General features: G+C 35.9%; 1 protein-coding gene across 2 annotated transcripts in view; it reads left to right on the forward strand.

Annotated features, from left to right (window-relative positions):
- The window catches only part of AGO3 (argonaute RISC catalytic component 3), a 119184-nt gene that overhangs the window by 75787 nt on the left and 21059 nt on the right, over nt 1–22338 (forward strand). For both annotated transcript variants that reach the window (XM_036869187.1, XM_036869194.1), the window contains exons 10-16: nt 238–360; nt 693–826; nt 3604–3788; nt 16778–16937; nt 18196–18286; nt 21632–21826; nt 22159–22293. In XM_036869187.1, the coding sequence (XP_036725082.1) occupies nt 238–360; nt 693–826; nt 3604–3788; nt 16778–16937; nt 18196–18286; nt 21632–21826; nt 22159–22293 (1023 nt within the window). The remainder of the gene's footprint in view (nt 1–237; nt 361–692; nt 827–3603; nt 3789–16777; nt 16938–18195; nt 18287–21631; nt 21827–22158; nt 22294–22338) is intronic.

The following is a 22338-nucleotide window of genomic DNA, read 5'->3' on the forward strand; positions in this document are numbered from 1 at the left end:
AACCTAATACATTTAAATGTTCTGTAAATTATCAGGAGGTTCACAGACTTCCTACAGTCCACTCATGATCTGTGGTCCCCAAGTTAAGATTCTCTGCTCTATAGTGAGGGTACCATTATCTACACCTGTCAGTATTATAAAACATTGTTGACACAGTGAAGAAAAAAAATTAGAGGGTTCTAAAGCAGGGAATTTGGGGGAATTTTGAAAGTAACTACAAACTTTTTCTGTTGTTAGGTAAGAAGTGCAAATTATGAAACAGATCCATTTGTTCAGGAGTTTCAATTTAAAGTTCGGGATGAAATGGCCCATGTAACCGGACGTGTACTTCCAGCACCTATGCTCCAGTATGGTGGCCGGGTAAAACCTCTTGATAGTTTTTAAATTATAATCATACAGTTTCTGTGTATGGAGAGAAGGGCTCCCTAGCTAAGTCTGGAATTTAAAAAGCGTTCTATTGTTCCAACAATTTTTTTTGTTTGTTTCAAGATCAGTGTCTTTGCTTGAACTTAGTAGAACTTTTGTTTTTCTATGATAAAAATACAAAATATTGATTTAGAACAGCCTATTGCATGTAGAATATCAGATATATATCAGTTCAGCAATTTGAAATGCTTATTTTCAGCTCATTCAAATAAGGTATATATTAAATGTTTGTTCATTTTTGCCTTATTATTTCTCTTTCTCTGTAGAATCGGACAGTAGCAACACCAAGCCACGGAGTATGGGACATGCGAGGGAAACAGTTCCACACAGGAGTTGAAATCAAAATGTGGGCTATAGCTTGTTTTGCCACACAGAGGCAGTGCAGAGAAGAAATATTGAAGTAAGGCTTGTCATTAGTTTCACTTTGGGACCATTTTGTGTTTAAATTTTGTATTTCAGTTTTAAATTACTCAGCTAATATTCTAACCAGTGTTGCCTCAATATGAAGTATATTTAATCACTGAACCTTTAAAAATGTTTCTTCTCATTACTTTGATGAAGATTCCTGAATTTGTTGGTCATATCTAAGTCACTGATTCATTCTTACAAGCATCCTCATAGACTAGCTTATGTGGTGTAGCAGGAGTACCATTGGCTTTTGATGGCGAACAGATTAGATATAATTCTCAGGTTTGCCACTTCCTAGTCTTACTACCATGGATAATTTATTTAATCTCATTATGCTTCAGTTTTCACCTTTTAAAAATAGAGATAATAGTACCTATTTACTGAATGAGGATTAAATAACATCCTTATTTCTCAATTGAGTTCTTTGAAAGAGTCATTTTACTTCTCATTTTCACTTCCTTACTTTCCAAAATTTGACCTGCATCTCCACTACTTTTCCTCTTCTCCAGATTCTTTCCCTCAACAATCTTCTGTTTAAATTTAAAACAGACCCCCAAAATCTTCATTTTTCATTTTACCTGACTTAAGGCTTCCAGGCTTCTATTCTCTCTCCTTCCTTGAAATCTTAGTGGTCTGCTGAAACTGGTTACTGGAAGATCTTCAGTATCTTTGTGCTTATCAATTCTAATGGTCTCTTCTCAGCCATTATTTTTCCTCAAAATTTGTGCAGCATTAGATACAATTGACTACCTTCCTGACATTCTCTCCATTCTTGCCTTCATGGTTTCTTTTTATCACTTTGGCTTCCTTTCTCCTCTATGCCCTCTCCTTTGGGACTCTCTAATCTTTGGGGCATTGGCAGTCTCAAGGGCTTCTGCTGTTACTCTTGTTTGAGGAGTTGTGCTACTGTGAAAAGAGCACCAGCTCCACTTGTGACTACCTCCACTCTAAAACTTTCAGGTTTCTCTTTGACAAAGAATAACATTAAAAATCAGTATAATATTAAAAAGTTTTCATTTGCCTCTTAAGTCCTTTCTCCATTTTCATATATTCTGGACAAAGAAACTGAGTACTGTATGCCCTCTAACTGTCTGGTATTTTTTTCCATTTCCACTCATGCTGCTCTTTACTGAAAATGCCTCCTTCCTATCTCTACATTTCTAAATAATAGCCAGTCTTCTGTGATTTGTGATGCTGGAAATAATCCATAGTAGTAAACATAGTAGTTTATCAATATCCTCTCCATTTGTACTTGTCACTTCCTGTATAAAATAGAATTACAATTATCTGTGTAAGTTTCTTATCTCCCCTCTGGAATCTAGTTTCCCTAAGAAAATGATTATGGTCTAATTTAAGTCTCCACTAACAGATCCTATAAAATATGCCCATAATGAATAGTTCTTGAGTGACGTAGAGACCAGTTTACCCCAAGTCAATTCAGAATTTGCTTCCTTCATGTGAGAAAAATTATTTTCTATTTAATTCTGTTCACTCCTTTTTATTAGCTCCAAATCTTATGTCTTAAGGTTCACTTAGTATATTTTTTTAGTATAGTTTTTATCCCCTGGCTTTCAAGTAAAATGTCATGAGGACAGTTAAAGACAATGCTGCTATTATCTTACTTGACCTCCAGAGACCAAAGAAAACACCTCCAACTGTTTTTCAAGCTTCGAGTTATTCTTTTCATTTTACATTTGTTATTCATGGCTTGATAGAAGTCTCATAATCATTGGGCTTATGGCTCTTGTTCAGACTAACTGAAAATATTCAACTTCATACTTTCTTGAATTAAATACTAATAAGGAAAAGGAGAAGGGAATTTCTACAAACTTCATCTCTGTCCTGAGGGAATCAGTGTTTTTGCGCAAAGATCACTCAGATCCTTGACTTAGGACCGTATTTGTTTTAAAAACAAGTAAAGTGATTGTTAAACCCCAACATTATTACTTATTTATTCTAGACTAAGTGCAGAATTTTGTTTAAATAAGAAATTATTAGTCTTTTGTTTATTCACTGCGGATAAAAGTACATTAAAGTGCTGTCTGCCTCATTTCTTTTTAAATGTTTTCTTGTTTTTTTTAATCTTTTCTGAGGACAGAATCTTTCCTGCTATCCTAGTGTCAGATAGGTATTACTGCAGAAAGAAATTCTGGACTAGGTCATAGTTCTTACTCTTGCCATTTGTCTAATAAGCATTTGACCTTGGTCAAATACTTAATGTCCCTGAAACTGTTTCCTGATTTATAAAATGGCAGTAATACCTTACCTACCACTTTCTTATGAATCTTGTCAGGATCAAATTAGAAAATGTATAATAGCTTAAATTTATCAAGCTTTTATACCATGTCTTGGGCAGTGTGCTAAGTGCTTCACATGTATTATCTCATTTAATCTTCACACCAACACTGTATTGAAAGTGGTCATTTTACAGATGAGAGAAACTGAAAAAATTTGCCTAAAATTCCATAGCTAGTAAGTAACAGAACTAGAACTGGAACCTGTAGAGCTGAGCTCTTAACCAGCATACTCTATTACTAATGTCCTTTGTGAACTACAAAATGCCACATAACTGTACAGTAGTGTTCTTAGTTTGCAAAATAGATTACTGACCCACCATTGCCCTTAACATCAGTAGTCTGGTGACCTCTTCTTATATGGAGCACACAAATCTTTGCATCATTCTCCATTCCCTTCCCAAACTTTCCATTACTACTTTGTAGGTGTTGCTGACTAGACAAAGGTTTTATTTTTAGTGATTTCTCCTTCTAGGGGTTTCACGGACCAGCTGCGGAAGATTTCTAAAGATGCAGGGATGCCCATCCAGGGCCAGCCTTGCTTCTGCAAATATGCGCAGGGGGCAGACAGCGTGGAGCCCATGTTCCGGCATCTCAAGAACACGTACTCTGGGCTACAGCTCATTATTGTCATCCTGCCAGGGAAGACACCAGTGTATGGTAAGGATATTGTATTAAGATTGCATTTTTCCTCAAGTACTCAGTCTTCCTTTTAGGGACTTACCTGGCAGTCCAGTGGTTAAGACTCCGCGCTCCCAATGCAGAGGGTATGGGTTCAGTCCCTGGTTGGGGATCTAAGATCCTGCTTACCGCACGGCGCGGCCAAGAAAAAAATATTCCTTTTAGAATTATGCTAACACATATCCTAAAACTTTCAAACATTAAAATATATTTTATAGCTATAGTATTTAAAACCATGTATTGTTACTAAAAAGACAAATCTGGAGAGCAAACTAAATAGTCTGAGACCCTGTGAAAAGAATTTCAGTAAAGGAAGCATTACAAAACAATGATTAAGAGAAGAATTATTTATTAAAAATGTCACTGAGATAACTTGAGTATCAGTATAATGTAGCGGTTAAAAGCACAGGCTCTGGAGTCAGACTGTGCTGCTTAATACCCAGGTTTTGCCAGGTATACTACCTGTGTGATACTACCTGAATTACTTAACCACACAAAGCCTGAGTTTCCTCATCTATGAAATTGGGATACTACAAATACCTAACCCATAGAAGGTAGTTGTAAGGATTAAATAAATTTACATGTGTAAACTGGGTCTATGATAGCACCTGTCATATAGTGAATGCTCAATAAATGTTAGCTCTTATTATTGTAAACGAGTTAAAGTTTATGAGATTAATATGTTAAGTATAAATCATTGAAACATGGAAAAACACAAAGAAAGTATAATTTCCAAACTACTGAATGGAGTATAATTATTTAAGCTTAAAATGATGGAATTCACATAAGAAAATCGTTAGATCTGACTGCATAAAAATTAAGTTTTCCATACATCACAGGTATATAACTAAAATTAAAAGGAAAGCATAGAACATGAAAAATATTTGCAGCAAATGGAGACAGCAAAGGGCTAGTTTATTATTAGTTAAAATATTCATATGGATCTGTTATTGCATTCAAAGGAAAAAATTTTTATATTCTCCTACATTAATGAGCAAAGAATATAAACCAAAATTTCTCAAGAAAAAACAAGTAAATATTTGAGAAAATGTTGGTTTTCACCAATAAAGAAAAGTACAAATTAATAAAAGGAAAATTTTTATGCTACTAAATTAGCAAATATATTTAAATACTGTACTACCTAGTGATTGTGAGTATGCAGTGAATCTAGTATTTTAATATATTGCTGATGGCAGTATAAATTGATAATATCCTTTCATAGAAAGTATAAAAATGTGCTTGCAGTCAACAGTTCAGTATTTCCCATTCCAAAAATATGTTCAAAGAAAAGAATTCATAATGTAGAAAAATCTCTATGCACAAAATTTTCATAATGATATCTGTGACATTGAAAAACTACTAAGAACTGGTTTTAAACAGTGAGTACGTTGTATGTTGGTGAAATAATATGCAGTGATTAAAAATGATGGTTATAAAAAAAATGATGGTTATAAAATTCAAAAGATATTTTTTAAGTTGTGATAGAATACAGAAGGTGTTAAACTCAAAGAATTTGTAAATCAAGGTAAGAACAAACAACTGAAAAAGACAAAGGACATAAAAAAGAAATGCAAATGGTCAATTATCAATGAAAAGATGCTGAGCCTCATTAGTCATTAAAGAAATATGAACTAGAATAAATTATTTTTCACCAACAATGATAATACCCATTTTTGGCAAAGGCATGAATAAATATACATTCTCATACACTGTTGATGGGAGAGAAAGTTGATATTACCATAGCCTCCAAGCTGATATTCTTGCCTTCATTCCCTCTAGTTCACTTTCAGTCCGTTTTCTACACTGCTTCACTCAGTGATTCAGTGAGTGGTTTTTCTAATTAATAGATTTTATTTTTTAGAACAGTTTTAGATTTACAGAAAAATTGAGCAGATATTATAGAGAGTTCCTATATGCCTTCCTTCCCCTGTACACAGATTTCCCTATTTTTAACATTTTGTATTAGAGTGGTACACTTAATGAACCAGTATTGATAAATTATTACTAACATATTGTCCACAGTTCACATTAAAGTTTACTCTTTACGTGTACAGGTCTATGGGTTTTGACAAATCCATAATGTCACGTATGTACTATGACAGTATCAAAGAATAGTTTCACTGGTCTAAAAATCCCCTGTGCTCCACTTACTCATCTCTCCCTCCATCTCCTTAAAGCCCTGACAACCACTGGGCTTTTTATGTCTCTACAGTTTTGCCTTTTCTAAAATGTTATATAGTTGGAGTCATATGGTATGTCCCCTTTTCTGATTGGCCACTTTCAGTTAGAAATATTTAAGATTCCACCATGTCTTTTTGTGGCTTGATAAAGTCATTTCTTTTTAATGCTGAATAATATTTAATATTGCATTGTGTGGTTGTACTACAGTTTGTTATACATGTACCTGTTGAGGGACATCTTGATTGCTTCCAGTTTTGGGCAGTTATGAATAATACTGCTCAAACATTCATGTGCAGGTTTTTGTGTGAACATAAGTTTCTAACTCAATTTGGTACATAACCAGGAGCACAACTGCTGTATCAAATGATAAGACTGCCAAAAAGTGACTGTACCATTTTGTATTCCCATCAGCAGTGAATGAGAATGCCTATTGCTCTACATCCTCTTCAGCATTTGGTATTGTCAGTTTTTTGGATTTTAGCAATTCTAATAGGCATGTAGTAGTATTTTATTGTAATTTTAATTTGCAGTTCGTTAATAACACAATATTGAGCACGGGACTTCCCTGGCGGTCCAGTGGTTAAGACTCTGTGCTTCCACTGCAGAGGGCACGAGTTCAATCCCTAGTTGGGGAACTGAGATCCTGCATACTGCGTGGCTTGGCCAAAAAAGTAGAGAGAGAGAGAGGGAGAGAGCACCTTTTCATGTGCTTATTTGCCATCTGTATATCTTTTTTTTTTAAATTTATTTTATTATTTATTTAATTATTTTTGGCTGTGTTGGATCTTCGTTTCTGTGCAAGGGCTTTCTCTAGTTGCGGCGAGCGGGGGCCACTCTTCATCGCGGTACACGGGCCTCTCACTGATGCGGCCTCTCCTGTTGCGGAGCACAGGCTCCAGACACGCAGGCTCAGTAGTTGTGGCTCACGGGCCTAGTTGCTCCGTGGCATGTGGGATCTTCCCAGACCAGGGCTCGAACCCATGTCCCCTGCATTGGCAGGCAGATTCTCAACCACTGCACCACCAGGGAAGCCCCATCTGTATATCTTTGATGAAATGTCTATTCCAATCTTTTGCTCATTTTTTAATTGATGTGTTTGTTTTCTTATTGTTCAGGTTTAAGAGTTCTTTGTATGTTTAGATACAAGTTCTTTATCAGATACCTATTTTGCAAATAATTTTATCCTAGGCTGTGGCTTGTCTTCTCTTAACAGTGTCTTTCATAGAGCACAAGTTTTAAATTTTAATGAAGTCCAAATTTTAATAAAGTCATCAATTTTTTTCTTTCACAGATCATTTTTGGTGTTATAGTCTAAGTTTTATACTGTGTTATCTTCTAGTAGTTTTATAGTTTTCCTTTTTTACATATAGGTTTATAATCCTTTTTTTTTTTAATAAATGTATTTTATTTATTTATTTTTGGCTGCATTCGATCTTCGTTGCTGCGCGTGGGCTTTCTCTAGTTGTGGCGAGTGAGGGCTACTCTTCGTTGCAGTGCACGGGCTTCTCACTGCAGTGGCTTCTCTAGTTGCAGAGCACGGGCTGTAAGCACGCGGGCCTCAGTAGTTGTAGTACGTGGGCTCAGTAGTTGTGGCTCGCGGGCTCTAGAGTGCAGGCTCGGCAGTTTTGGTGCACGGGCTTAGCTGCCCCACAGCATGTGGGATCTTCCCAGACCAGGGCTCAAACCTGTTTCCCCTGCTTTGGCAGGCAGATTCTTAACCACTGCGCCACCAGGGAAGCCCTATAATCCATTTTGACTTAACTTCTGTGAAAGGTGTTAAGGTCTGTATCTAGATTGTTTTTTTGTTTTTTTTTCTTTTTTTGCATGTGGATTCCAATTGTTTCAGCACCATTTGTTGGAAAGATTATCTTTCTCCATGAAATTGCCTTTGTTACTTTGTGAATGATTGACTATTTGTGTCAGTCTATTTCTGGACTCTTTATTTTGTTTCATTGGTCTGTATGTCCATTCATTCGCTAAAACCACACTGTCTTGATTAATTTAGCTTTGTGATAAGTCTTGAAGTCAGATAATGTCAGTTCTCTGACTTTGTTCTTCTTCTTCCCTGTTGTATTAGCTAATAGGTCTTTTGCCTATCTATATAAACTTTAGAATCATTTTGTCAATATCACAAAATAGCTTGCTGAGACTTTTGTTGGGATTACATTGAATCTATAGATCAAGCTGGGAAGAATTGACATCTTAATGTTAAGTCTTCTATCCTTGAACATGGAATATCTCTTTGTTCAGAGCTTCTTTGATTTCTTTTATCAGAGTTTATTTATTTATTTATTTATTTATTTTCGGCTGCATTGGGTTTTCGTTGCTGCGCGCGGGCTTTCTCTAGTTGCAGCGAGCGGGGGCTACTCTTCATTGCGGTGCGTGGGCTTCTCACTGCGGTGGCTTCTCTTGTTGCGGAGCACGGGCTACAGTAGTTCTGGCTCACGGGCTCTAGAACTCAGGCTCAGTAGTTGTGGTGCACGGGCTTAGTTGCTCCATGGCACGTGGGATCTTCCCGGACCAGGGCTCGAACCCATGGCCCCTGCATTGGCAGGTGGATTCTCAACCACTGTGCCACCAGAGAAGCCCCTTATCAGAGTTTTATAGTTTTCCTCATTTAGATTTATATCTAAGTATATTGTTTTTTTCTTTTTCTTCTATAAATGGTATTGTGTTTTTAATTTTAAATTCTAGTTGTTCATTTTTAGTATTTAGGAATGCAGTTGATTTTTGTATATTTATTTTGTATCCTAAAACCTTGCTATAGTCACTTATTAGTTCCAGGAAGCTTTTGTCAATTTTGGGGGATTTTCTGCGTAGACAGTCATGTTCTCTATGAACAAAGACAGTTTTATTTTTTCCTTCCCAGTCTGTATACTTTTATATCCTTTTCCTTGCATTAGCTAGGAATTCCAATACGATGTTGAATAGAAGTGGTGAGAGGAGACATTCTTGCATTGTTCCTGACTTTAGGGGGAAAACATCTAGTTTCTCAGCAGTAAACATGATGTTAGCTATAAGCTTTCTATAATTGTTATTTATCAAGTTGAGGAAGTTCCCCTCCAGTCCTAGTTTTGCTGAGAGTTTTTATTATGAATGGATGATGGAGTTTGCAAAATGTTCTTTTCTGCATCTGTTGATATGATCATGTGATTTTTCTTCTTTTTTTTCTCTTAATATGAACAATTACTTTAATTGATTTTCGAAATGTTGAACCCAGCCTTGCATGCCTGGGATAAATCCCACTTGGGGATGGTATGTAATTCTTATACATTGTTGGATTCAATTTGCTAATATTTTGTTGAAGATTTTGCATCTGTGTTCATGAGAGATATTGATCTGTAGTTTTCCTTTCTTGTAATGTCTTTTTCTGGTTTGGGTATTAGGGTATTTTGGCCTCAGAATCATGAGTATTTCCTCTGCTTCTGTTTTCTGGAAGAGATTGCAGAGAATTGGTATCATTTGTTCCTTGAATGTTTGGTGGAATTCACCAGTGAAACCATCTGGGCCTGGTACTTTCTTTTTTTGGAAAGTTATTAATTATTGATTCAATTTTTTTAATAGGTACACACCTATTCAGATTATCTATTTCTTCTGTGTGAGATTTGGTAGTGTCATTCAAGGAACTGGTCCACTTCATGTAAGTTAACAAATTTGTGGGCCTGAAGTTTTTCATAATATTCTTTTATTATCCTTTAAATGTCCTTGGGGCCAATGACCCTTTTTTCATTTCTGATATTAATAATTTGTGTTGTCTGTTTTTTTCTTGATTAGTCTGGCTAGAGGTTTATGAATTTCTTTGATCTTTTCAAAGAACTAGCTTTTTGGTTTCCTTGATTTTCCTCTGTTGATTTCTTATTTTCAATTTCATTGATTTCTGCTCTAATTAAGATTTTTTTCCTTCTGCTTGTTCTAGGCCTGTATTGTTCTTCTTTATCGTTCTAAGGTAGAAACATAGATTATTGATTTTAGATCTTTCTTCTCTGCATTCAGTGCCATAAATTTGTCTCTTAAGTACTGCTTTCACTGCATCACACTAATTTTGGTAAGTTGTATTTCATTTTGATTTAGTTCAAAATATTTTTAAATTTCTCAAGACTTTTTCTTTAATCCATGTCTCATAGAATTATGTTGTTTAATATATAGATATTTTGGGATTTCCTGGCTATCTTTCCATTATTGATTTGTAGTTTAATTCCACTGTGGTCTGAGACCATACTTTGTATGATTTCTGTTCTTTCAGATTTGTTAAGGTGTGTTTTAGGACCATAATGTGGTCTTCCTTAATGAATGTTCCATGTGAGCATGAGAAGAACGTGTATTCTGCTGTTATTGAATGAAGTATTTTATAAATGACTCTTAGAATCAGTTGATTGATGGTACTGTTCAAGTCAGCTATTGAATATATACTTATCTTCTGCCTGCTGGATCTGTCAATTACTGATGAAAGTGCATTGAAGTCTCCACTATAATAGTGGATTTGTTTGTTTCTCCTTGCAATTCTATCAGTTTTTGCCTCACTTATTTTGGCATTCTTTACTTAGCTGCATACATGTTAAAGATTTTCCTGTCTTCTTGAAGAATTGACCCTTTTATTATTACGTAATACCCCTCTTTATCCCTGATAATCTTCCTAGTTCTGAAATCTACTTTGTGTGAAAAAATACAGCGACTTCAGTTTTCTTTTTCTTGGTGTTAGCATGGTATATCTTTCTGTATCACTTTATTTTAGAATTGGTTTCTTGTAGGCAACATGTAGTTTGGGTCTTTTTTATTTTTGGTTGCGGTAGGTCTTAGTTGCAGCAGGCAGGCTCCTTAGTTGTGGCACTCAGGCTCCTTAGTTGTGGCATGTGAACTCTTAGTTGCGGCATGTGTGTGGGATCTAGTTCCCTGACCAGGGATCGAACCCAGGCCCCCTGCATTGGGAGCATGGAGTCTTAACCACTGCGCCACCAGGGAAGTCCCTGGGTCTTATATTTTATCTTCCCCTCTTTTTCTCCATTTTATGGGGTTTTTTTAATAAATTTATTTATTTTATTTATTTATTTTTGGCTGCATTGGGTCTTTGTTGCTGCACGTGTGCTTTCTCTAGTTGCGGCGAGCGGGGCTACTCTTTGTTGCGGTGCGCGGGCTTCTCATTGCGGTGGGTTCTCTTGTGGAGCACAGGCTCTAGGTGCGCTGGCTTCAGTAGTTGTAGCACGCAGGCTCAGTAGTTGTGGCTCGCAGGCTCTAGAGTGCAGGCCCAGTAGTTGTGGCACACAGGCTTAGTTGCTCCGCGGCATGTGGGATCTTCCTGGACCAGGGCTCAAACCCATGTCCCCTGCATTGGCAGGGGGATTCTTAACCACTGTGCCACCAGGGAAGCCCCTCCATTTTATGGTTTTAAATGAGCATTTTATATTATTCCATTTTCTCTCTTACATCAGTTATACTTTTTTTTTTTTTTACTTTTAGTGGTTTCCCTAGAGTTTGCAGTATACATTTACAACTAATCTGAGTTCGCTTTCAATAATTCTGTACCACTTCACAGATAGTGTAGATACCTTATAACAAAGTATTCCCAATTCCTCCCTCCCCCTTACAATATTGCTGTCATTCATTTCACCTATCCATAAGTTGTAACCACACAATATATTGTTGCTATTATTATTTTGAACAGTATCTCTTAGTTCAGTTAAGAATAAGAAAGTAAAAGATCTTATTTTACTTTTATTTATTCCTTCTCTGACCTTTTTTTATATATAGATCTGGACTTCCGACCTGTATACTTTTCCTTCTTTCTGAAAAATGTCTTTTATCATTTCTTTCAAGGCAAGTCTACTGTCAACAGATTCCCTTAGTTTTTATTTGTCATATTTCCCCTTCACTTTTTAAAAAATTATTTGCTTATGTTTACTTATAAATCAAATTATCTACTCACATAGTTTCAAGTGTTAAATCATTCTGGAATTCTTATTTTCAAAAACAGCACCTTTATAGCTGTCATCCCATTTGTTTTTTTCATAGGAAAACTCTTTCATCATTTGCCACTTTTTAAATTCAATTTTTGTTTATTGAGTGCTGCTGCCTGTATTTCAGTTTCTTCTGTAGTCCTGCCCTGTTTTGCCAGAGCCCTGGGACCTCTACATTTGTCTCATGTTGGTGTAGGTGATGCCTTCTATAAATCAGTCACTTGGTGTCAATTTTTTTTTTTTTTTTGGCCGCGCTGCGTGGCATGCGGGCTTTTAGTTCCACCACCAGGAATCGAACCCCTTGCAGTGGAAGCGCAGAGTCTTAACCACTGGACCACCAGGGAAGTCCCAGGTGCCAAATTTTGATTGTAGTTTTCATTCCTTCTGAGGTACTGTTTTCATAGGAGTGTTCCTGAATTAACTATTTTTAAACAAGTTTTTATGTATATGTGTGATAAAATATACATAACATAAAATTTACCATTTTAACCATTTTAAAGTACACAATTCACTGGCATTAAGTATATTCACAGCATTGTGCAACCATAACTACTGTCCACTTCCAGAACTTTTTCATCATCTCAAACAGAAACTCTGTACCCATTAAACACTAACACCCCATTCCCCTACCCACCAACACCTGGTAGCCTCTATTGTACTTTCTGTCTCTATGAATTTACCTATTCTAGTAACTCATATAAATGGAATCATACAATACTTATCCCTTTGTTTCTGGCTTATTTCACTTAGGGTAATGTCCTAAAGGTTTATCTATGTTGTAGTATGTATCAGAATTTTCTTCCCCTTTTTTGTTGTAAAATATACTAATATATAAAACAAAAAATTTACCATTTTAACAAGTATACAGTTCAGTGACATTAAGTACATTCAGTGTTGTACAACCATCACCACCATCCATCTCCAGAACTTTTTCATCATCCCTAACTGAAACTCAGCACTAACTCCCCATCTCCCCTCCCCCAACCCCTAGAAACCTATATTCTACTTTCTCTCTCTATGAATTTGACTGAATAAATCATATAGTATTTGTCCTTTTGTGACTGTTTATCTCATTAAGCATAATGTCCTTAAGGTTTATCCATGTTATAGTATGTATCAGAATTTTCTTCCTTTTTTTTTTTTTTAATTTATTTATTTATTATTTTTGGCTATGTTGGGTCTTCGTTTCTATGCGAGGGCTTTCTCTAGTTGTGGCAAGCGGGGGCCACTCTTCATCGCGGTGCGTGGGCCTCTCACTATCGCGGCCTCTCTTGTTGCGGAGCACAGGCTCCAGACGCGCAGGCTCAGTAGTTGTGGCTCACGGGCCTAGTTGCTCCGCGGCATGTGGGATCCTCCCAGACCAGGGCTCGAACCCGTGTCCCCTGCATTGGTAGGCAAACTCTCAACCACTGCGCCACCAGGGAAGCCCAGAATTTTCTTCCTTTTTAAGGCTGAATAATATTCCATTGTTATGTATATACACATTTTGTTTATCTATTCATCTATCAATGGGCACTTGGATTAGTTCCACCTTTGGGCTATTGTGAATAATGCTGCTTTGAACATGAGTATACAGCTCTCTGTTCCAGTCCTTCCTTTCACTTTTCTTGGGTATATTACCAGAAGTGAAATTGCTGGATTATATAATTCTGTTTTAGTTTTTTGAGCAATTGCCTTACTGTTTTGTACAGAGTCTGCACCATTTTGAATTCCTATCAGCAGTGTACAAGGTTCCAGTTTCTCCACGTTCTTGCCAATACTTATTTATTTTAGCCATCCTATTGGGTGTGAAGTAGTATCTCTTTATGGTTTCCATTTGCATTTTCCTAATGATTAGTGATGTGGAACATCTTTTCATGTGTTTATTGAACATTTGTAGATCTTCTTTGGAGAAATGTCTATTCAACTCCTGTGGTCATTTTTATTTGGATTGTTTGGGTTTTTTCTTATTGAGTTATAGGAGTTAGTGTGTGGGGGTTTTTTGTGCATGTTGTTTTTCGTTGTTTTGTTTTGTTGGTTGGTTGGTTGGTTTGTGGCCACACTGCACAGCTTGTGGGATCTTAGTTCTCCAACCAGGGATTGAAACCAGGCCCTTGGCGGTGAGAGTGTGGAGTCCTAACCACTAGTCCACCAGGGAATTCCCAGGAGTCAGTGTTTAATTGTTCCTGCAGTTAATGGCTTCATCAGCTTCTGCTTCTAATAAGCTGATCTTGGCTGTGATTCTCTGTATTCACCTGTTTTGGGGGTGGCAGTTTTCTCTGATGGATCTAAGACTAAGACCAGTCATTAATTTTCAGTTTGTTCAGCTTTTTTTGTTGTTGTTGTGAGGATGGAAATGATGACTTCTAATCTTTTATGTGTTGGTGCTATAGCTAATGTCCAGAGTGGTATTTTTAAAGTACAAATCTGATTTTATCCTCTTCCCTATCACCCCCACTTCAGTAGTTTTTCATTATACAATTGGTAAAATTGATGTTTAAGATTATCTTCCAGGGGTTTGCATGTTCTAATCCGTGACTTTATTTTTTTTAATAAATTTATTTATTTTTTATTTTTGGCTGAGTTGGGTCTTCGTTGCTGTGCACAGGCTTTCTCTAGTTGCGGTGAGCGGGGGCTACTCTTTGTTGTGGTGCGCGAGCTTCTCATTGCAGTGGCTTCTCTTGTTGCGGGGCATGGGCTCTAAGTGCGCAGGCTTCAGTAGCTCTGGCACGAGGGCTCGGTAGTTGTGGCTCACAGGCTCTAGAGCTCAGGCTCAGTAGTTGTGGCACATAGGCTTAGTTGCTCCGCGGCATGTGGAATCTTCCCAGACCAGGGCTTGAACCCATGTCCCCTGCATTGGCAGGTGGATTCTTAACCACTGTGCCACCAGGGAAGCCCCTAATCCATGACTTCTTACCTCTTCAGAATTCATCTCACTTTATGCTCTTTTTTCCCTGCAGAAACTCTTTGTTTATCCTCTTCCTTCTACCTGCATTGCTTCTCATAATCCATCTTCCACCCTTTACCAAGTAAACACACATTCTTTTGAATTTTAGTTCAGACATCCCTTCCTTGGGGAAGCTTTGCCTGACCTCCCTGACAAGGTCAAATTCTCTCACTTTTATTGTCTTACAGCACCTTGTTACCACTCCTTTATGTTGTTTCACAGTTACAATGTTAAATTTGAAGTTATTTAATTAATGGCTATTTCTCTGACTAGACTATAAGCTCTGTGAGGGCAAGAACAATGTCTCTCTTGACTTAACATTGTATATCCAGAGCTTCGCACAGTACTAGCATGTATTAGGTGGCTCATTAAATATTTGTTGGATGAATTAATAAACCTTTTTAGAGGGCAACTTTTCAGTATCTATAAAAATGTTAAGTATATATATCTCTGATCCCTCAATTCTACCTGTAGAAATTTATTCTGAAGCTATAGTTATACAACCAAATGAAAGTTAAATATACAAGGATGTTATTCATAGCATTGTTTGAAATAATGGAAACCTGGAAAAAGTTAAAAATATGTCGGTGTATGAGTAGTGGTTAGATACCTTATGGCATTTAAAAACAAAGTAACAGCTGTTGTTATAAATAATAAGGGCATCTATATATTGGCATTCAGAACATACTATATTATTAAGTGAATATGACAAGTTACACAATAGAGTGTATAGTATATTCTCAATTTTTGTTTAAAAGTGTTTTCCATGTGTTATATATAAGAAGTTATGTACACTGAACTCTTTATGGTAGTTACAATGGCAGAGAGGGGGAGAGGAACAGGAAACAGGATAAGGAAAGGAACAGGATAAAAACCTTTATACAGTAATACCTCTATATTTCTAAATTAAAGTTTGGAGAATTAGATTGAAAGCTACAAGTATACTGTGATTATAACTGCATTAAAATAATGCAAATGAGAACATTATTGGAAGAGAGTACGATTAAATACTAATAAGGGTTTATGTATGATATTTTTCTCTGGTTTTTCGGTTATTGTGGTTATACTATTTTCGTGAAGACAAAAGTATGCTTCCTTATATATGAAGAAAACAACTGGAAAAAATTATCACTAAATACTTAAGCTAATCTTCAAGGCAGTAAGTATACTTTATTTTTTAGGATTATTTTTCGTATTTTATAGTTGTATATTGTAGAACACAGTTTTCAGAAATGCTGGAAACAGTTCATTCAAAAGATCTAGTTTATTTTAATTGGCTAGATATCAAGTTAAAACATTTAAGATAGACAGTATATTACTAATTGTACTCTCTTTTTTTTTTTTTTTTAATTTTGGCTGCTCTGGGTCTTCATTGCAGCGTGAGGGCTTCTCTAGTTGTGGCCTGCAGATGCAGGCTCCAGAGCACATGGGCTCAGTAGTTGCGGCGCACAGGATTAGCTGCCCCATGGCATGTGGGATTTTAGTTCCTCCACCAGGGACTGAACCTGCGTCCCTGCATTGGAAGGCGTATTCTTAACCACTGGACCACCAGGAAGTCCCACTAATTGCACTCTTGAATGCCCTCAAAACTCTGCACATTTATATAATCAAATAAGGCAGTATAGGGAATTCCCTGGCAGTCCAGTGGTTAGGATCCGTGCTCTCACTGCAGAGGGCTTGGGTTCAGTCCCCGGTCGGGGAATTAAAATCCCACAAGCCGCGCAGCATGGCTGAAAAAAAAAAAAACGGAAGTATACTTTAAATTTTAATAACATTGTTTTAGTATTGGTATAAGTTTTGGTATCCTGTAATACAGTGATGTATTTCACAAGGGGAAAACATACATAGCAGCTTAATTTTCAGTAAAATTTGCCTTTTCATAACTAGAGGTATTTGTATTTGTTCCATAGCGGAGGTGAAGCGTGTTGGAGATACACTTTTGGGTATGGCTACACAGTGTGTTCAAGTCAAGAATGTAATAAAAACATCCCCTCAAACTCTCTCAAACCTGTGCCTAAAGATAAATGTTAAACTTGGAGGGATCAATAATATTCTTGTACCTCATCAAAGGTAAGATAAGCTAATCACCTAATAAAATATTAATTTTTCTCTGTATTGCCATATCTAAGACCTATGTAAGAGACAGCTTTGATGATTCCTGCCATGGGAGATAAGTAGACATTTTGGCAAAAACTTAAGAGTTTTGATTGGCAAAATTTACAAGATTCCTTTATGAAAAATCCCCTCCCATCTCCATTTTCATTTAGTATGCAAAGTGCCTCGTCCCTGGCTAGAAAGTAGAGAATTTTATTTATTTTTCACTGGAGAGCCCAGCTTGAAGAACTTTCTCATTGTTTGGTAGTCATCTTCAAGCTGGTGTCATGAGGCAACTCACTCACCTAGAAAGTGAGGGAAGCCTTTCTTCCCTCCTTTAGGGGCTTTGGGTGGGGTTGGATGGGGGGACATGTCAATTAAGTAAATCAATTAAGGAAGCCATATCAACTCCTGGCGGAGTCAGTGGGACAACAGATGTTACTGTTATATCACCATCATGTCTAAGAGCTCTTAGGAAGTATGACACGTAATGACCTAGAAATAGAGTGCTGGGGAAGAGGCCGTTATTTGGAGAATTGAACAACAGGTTTCCTTTTAATAGTTGAAGCAACTAGGGCTCTAAAAAATTAAATATCTTGTTGACACAGAAGCTCTTTTTTTCCTGTTTTTCCATACTGCCTCTATTTCCCATCCCTATTAAATATGAGATTCATAAATGACATGAATATAGAATTTTATCAACAACTCCAAGAACTAAGAGTCATTTGAATCTTAAAGGATACAGTTTTAAAATAAAATGAACTGCTAGCTACTTTATGACTATTAAATGTATGTTGCTCAAATTTTATACTTTTGGTCAGAGGCTGGGGAGTAGTAGAGTCCCATAATCCTTTCCAGTGTGGTTTAATGATTCTTTATCTCCTTGAGAGATTACATTGGCTTAAAATGTAAGTAGATTAAAGAATGATTGATACAAATCAGTGGATTAATATGAGGAAGTTTATCATTTTATGCCTATTAAGAATGCTAGCAGCAGTTGACCTTTGCAACCACCAGCACCGCTGCTTAAGGCAGAAAACTGCTCTGAATACTTCACTTAATAGAGATTCATGAATTAAGAGAATAAAGCTGTCAGTAGTTCAAGCCTATGAAGTTGTCTATAACAGACCTCCTCTGTGCTATGCCAGCAACTTGCAGTTGTGTTGCAGTAGTGTGAAATAGGTAAAAGGATAATGAAAAAAATGATCTAACTCTTTTTAAAACTGTGTTTAAGACCTTCTGTGTTCCAGCAACCAGTGATCTTTTTGGGAGCAGATGTCACTCATCCACCAGCTGGGGATGGGAAGAAGCCTTCTATTGCTGCTGTGAGTATCTTTAGACAGGTTTATCTTATCTAAAGTTTAGACAAAGATCAACATTTTGGTTTTAACTTTTTGAATTTTAATGACATTTTCTTTGAAACCAACTTTTATAAATATAAAGTTTAAAAAATATATTTATAAAGTTTTATATATATCTATATGTAGATCTCTCCAGAGCCAACTTTCATATGTTCTTTGGGTTTTTGAAAAGAATGATATTCTCTGGTTTGGAGGCTGCAAGTTCTATATATATCTATTAAATCAAGTTTATTAATTATATTACTCAACTCTTCTGTATCCTACTTTAATTTGTCTGTTTGACCTCTCCATGGTTGTATATTTTCAGTTACTTTTTGTAATTCAGAGTTTATGTATTTCAGTAGTGTCTTTGTTACAGAAAGATGCATGACATATATAAGTTTGCTGGATTGCATTTTTTTCAGTATAAAATATCTTTCATCTTTGTCCAGTTTAATACTTTGCACTTGAATTCTTTATTACTGCTCCTCTTACTTTTAACATTTGCCTGTTCTATCTTTTGCCCACCTTTATATTTGTAACCTTTCTGTGTCAGTTCAAAGGTGTATTTCTTATAAACTTCATAAAGCCAGATGATATTTTACCCAACTTGAAAATTGCTTGACACACCATTGTAGAGCAATTATACTCCAATAAAGATGTTAAAAAAAGAAAGAAAGAAAATTGCTTGATTTTAACAAATGTCAGCATTTTGAAAATGTCAACATATTTTAGGCATACTTGATAAATTTCAGAAATTAAACTGTAAGACTTTTTATATATTTTTTCTATCATTCATTATAATCTTTACTTTTAATTTTAAAAATCTGATAAATCTTAATCTTTCCTTGAAAATGATAGTAATATTAAATTTTTCACTTATTTTTCCAAAGCTCTTTTCATTCATGAAGAAAATTGACTTTTATCTATTAATAAATTATATTTCCTTGTATTCTTAATGTTATGCATAAATTGTGTACATTTCAAGTGTCCTAGAGGTAGTATTGCGCAATCTCTGATAGTCATTAAAATGTTCCTAGAGAAGATAAAATGATACAAAATTTCTAAAGACTTACTTTGGATTTGCTATTTTCGGGTTGTTTTCCAAGAAGTTTAAGCACTTTTAAATTCTTTTGGACTTCTGGGTTGTCATTGTCCTTTTTTGCTAAATCCATTTCTACCAAATATTCACTTTCTTTTATAATTATCAGAGGTCTTGTAAATAGAATTTGATTATTTTTGCTATATATCTTCTATTCCCAAGAACTTAAAGACTAGTGTGAGAAACAATGTAAGTAATAAATGCCATGTAGTATAATAGATACTACCATGATAGTGATGTGAATTAAAATTGCAAAAATCTGGTGTGTTGAGGAATTTCAAATGCAGGGAATTGGAATGTAGTATAGCAGACTGTGAGGCTTGATTTTGTAAGGCTTTTTTTTTGCCATCAGAGGGGGTGTGGATTTATTTTTAGCAGTGGAAAAGAAACGGTCAGGTTCCTTTTTTTTTTTTTTTTTTTACTTAGGGAAGATTAAAAAAAGCAGACACAATTCCATGTACCTAAAGAAGTAGACAAGTTCTAGCTCACTTTTTAAAAAACTCTTGGTTATTTTCTAATCTGACCTAAGACTGAAGAGAAATATAAGAATTTTCCATATCTTGGTTTCTAATAAGATGTTTAAATTACTGACGGGAATTTAGGTACTCTTTTGAAATAGTTTGTTTTTATTTATTTATGTTTTAATTGATGTATAATTGACATATAACATTATTTTAGTTTCAGGTGTATAACATGATTTGATATTCATATATATTGTGAAATGATCACTACAATAAGTCTAGTTAACATCTGTCACCATACATAGTTACAAAAGTTTTTTCTTATGGGGAGAACTTTTTTTTTTTTTTTTGGCTGCGCCGGGTCTTAGTTGGGGCACACAGGATCTTTCCTGGTGGTGCGTGGGCTCCAGAGTGCGTGGGCTCTGTAGTTGCAGCGTGAGGGCTCTCTAGTTGTGGCACCCAGGCTTAGCTGCCCCAAGGCATGTTGGGATCTTAGTTCCCTGACCAGGGATCAAACTGGCGTCCCCTGAATTGTAAGTGCTGAGAATTTTTAAGATTTACTCTCTTAGCAATTTTCAAATATGCAGTACAGTATTAACTGTAGTCACCATGCTGTACATTACATCCCCATGGCTTATTTATTTTACATCTGGAAGTTTGTACCTTTTGAGCCATTTCACCCATACCCCACCCCTCTGGCAACCACCAGTCTGTTCTCTATATCTGTGAACTCAGTTGGGATTTTTTGTTTGTTTTTTGTTTTTAGATTCCACATATAAGTGGCATCATATGGTATTCGTCTTTGTCTGACTTATTTCACTTAACATAATGCCCTCAGGGTCCATCCATGTTGTCACAAATGGCAAGATTTCATTCTTTTTTATGGCCAAATGATATTCTATTGTATGTATATGCCACATTTTCTTTATTCATTCATCCATCAATGGACACTTAGGTTGTTTCCATGTCTTGGCTGTGTAAATAATGCTGCAGTGAACATGGAGGTGCAGAGGTCCATTTTTGAAGCATGACTTTTTTATAGATACTACCCTGGAAGAAAGAGAAGCTGGAGGTAGAATAACCAGCTGGTTCTTGGCCCAGGCTCTGATCAGTGATGTGTGAACACTTTTAAATATTCTGGTTCCAGTGATCATGCTTCAGTAGATCTGTGAGTGACTACAGTCAAGGAAAACTTATAAGTTCATGCTTCAGAGTTCCCTCTGCTCCAAACACATAACAATATTAAGACACAGAGAGAAAAAATTAAGATAGCTACTCTCAAAACCAAGATTTAAAATTTATGAAGCATAAGAGTTCTTAAGATAATGCCAAAGTCATCTTGAATATGGCTTCTGGGGTAGTTTGCTAAACTGTAAGAGCTATAAAGAGAAATCAAGAGTTTGAATGGGCCCTCTTTTTTATTTATCTCCTTCCTCTATGTACATTTCTTTGTCTTTCTATCCTTACTAATATTTAGGTTTACCAGCAACATCTGTAAATTAGAACCAAATTGTTAAATATAAAGTACAGCCTACTTATGGGAAAATAGTTTTTGACCCTAGACTGGGTCTTTTATTCTGTTCTTCACTGGAATTATCTATTTTTATTACTTTCAAAATGAACTGTGATAAATAGTTAAGGTTATAATAAAATACAAATTTAAATGAAATCCTTTTCCTTTTTTTTCAACTTTTTTGTGGTAAAATTCATATTCATATAGTTTTGAATACCTTAATTTCTATGTTTTCTTTACTTTTTTCAACCTAGGTTGTAGGTAGTATGGATGCCCACCCAAGCAGATACTGTGCTACAGTAAGAGTTCAGAGACCCCGACAGGAGATCATCCAGGACCTTGCCTCCATGGTCCGAGAACTTCTCATTCAGTTTTATAAGTCAACTCGGTTCAAACCTACTCGTATCATCTTTTATCGGGATGGTGTTTCAGAGGGGCAGTTTAGGCAGGTTGGTTGCCTGGGATTCTCATCATACTGTGGTTAAATCAGATACTGTGTTTATAATATGGTGTCTAGTTCTGAAGTTAGGAGCCTTAATTGAGAGTTCCTAAAGTCAAATTTTGATACTTCCTTAGATTTTCCCTTTTAAAATATTTACTGGATATGTAAGCCTTGATCACTAAGACCATGCTCTGATAATAGTTAAAATGGAATAGAGAAGTATAATTAGCTGTGAGGTGATGAGTTTAAGAAATTCTAAGTCTAAATCATTGTCTTACTTTGAAGTATGTATAGGAGAACAACTGACTAGATCAAATCTTTCCATTTCATCTTCTCTAGGTATTATATTATGAACTACTAGCAATTCGAGAAGCCTGCATCAGTTTGGAGAAAGACTATCAACCTGGAATAACTTACATTGTAGTTCAGAAGAGACATCACACTCGATTATTTTGTGCTGATAGGACTGAAAGGGTAATCTTACATTTATTGTAATACTATTATAAGCAAAGGTTATCT

Source organism: Balaenoptera musculus, chromosome 1 (genome assembly GCF_009873245.2).
Source record: "Balaenoptera musculus isolate JJ_BM4_2016_0621 chromosome 1, mBalMus1.pri.v3, whole genome shotgun sequence".
Classification (NCBI taxonomy): domain Eukaryota; kingdom Metazoa; phylum Chordata; class Mammalia; order Artiodactyla; family Balaenopteridae; genus Balaenoptera; species Balaenoptera musculus.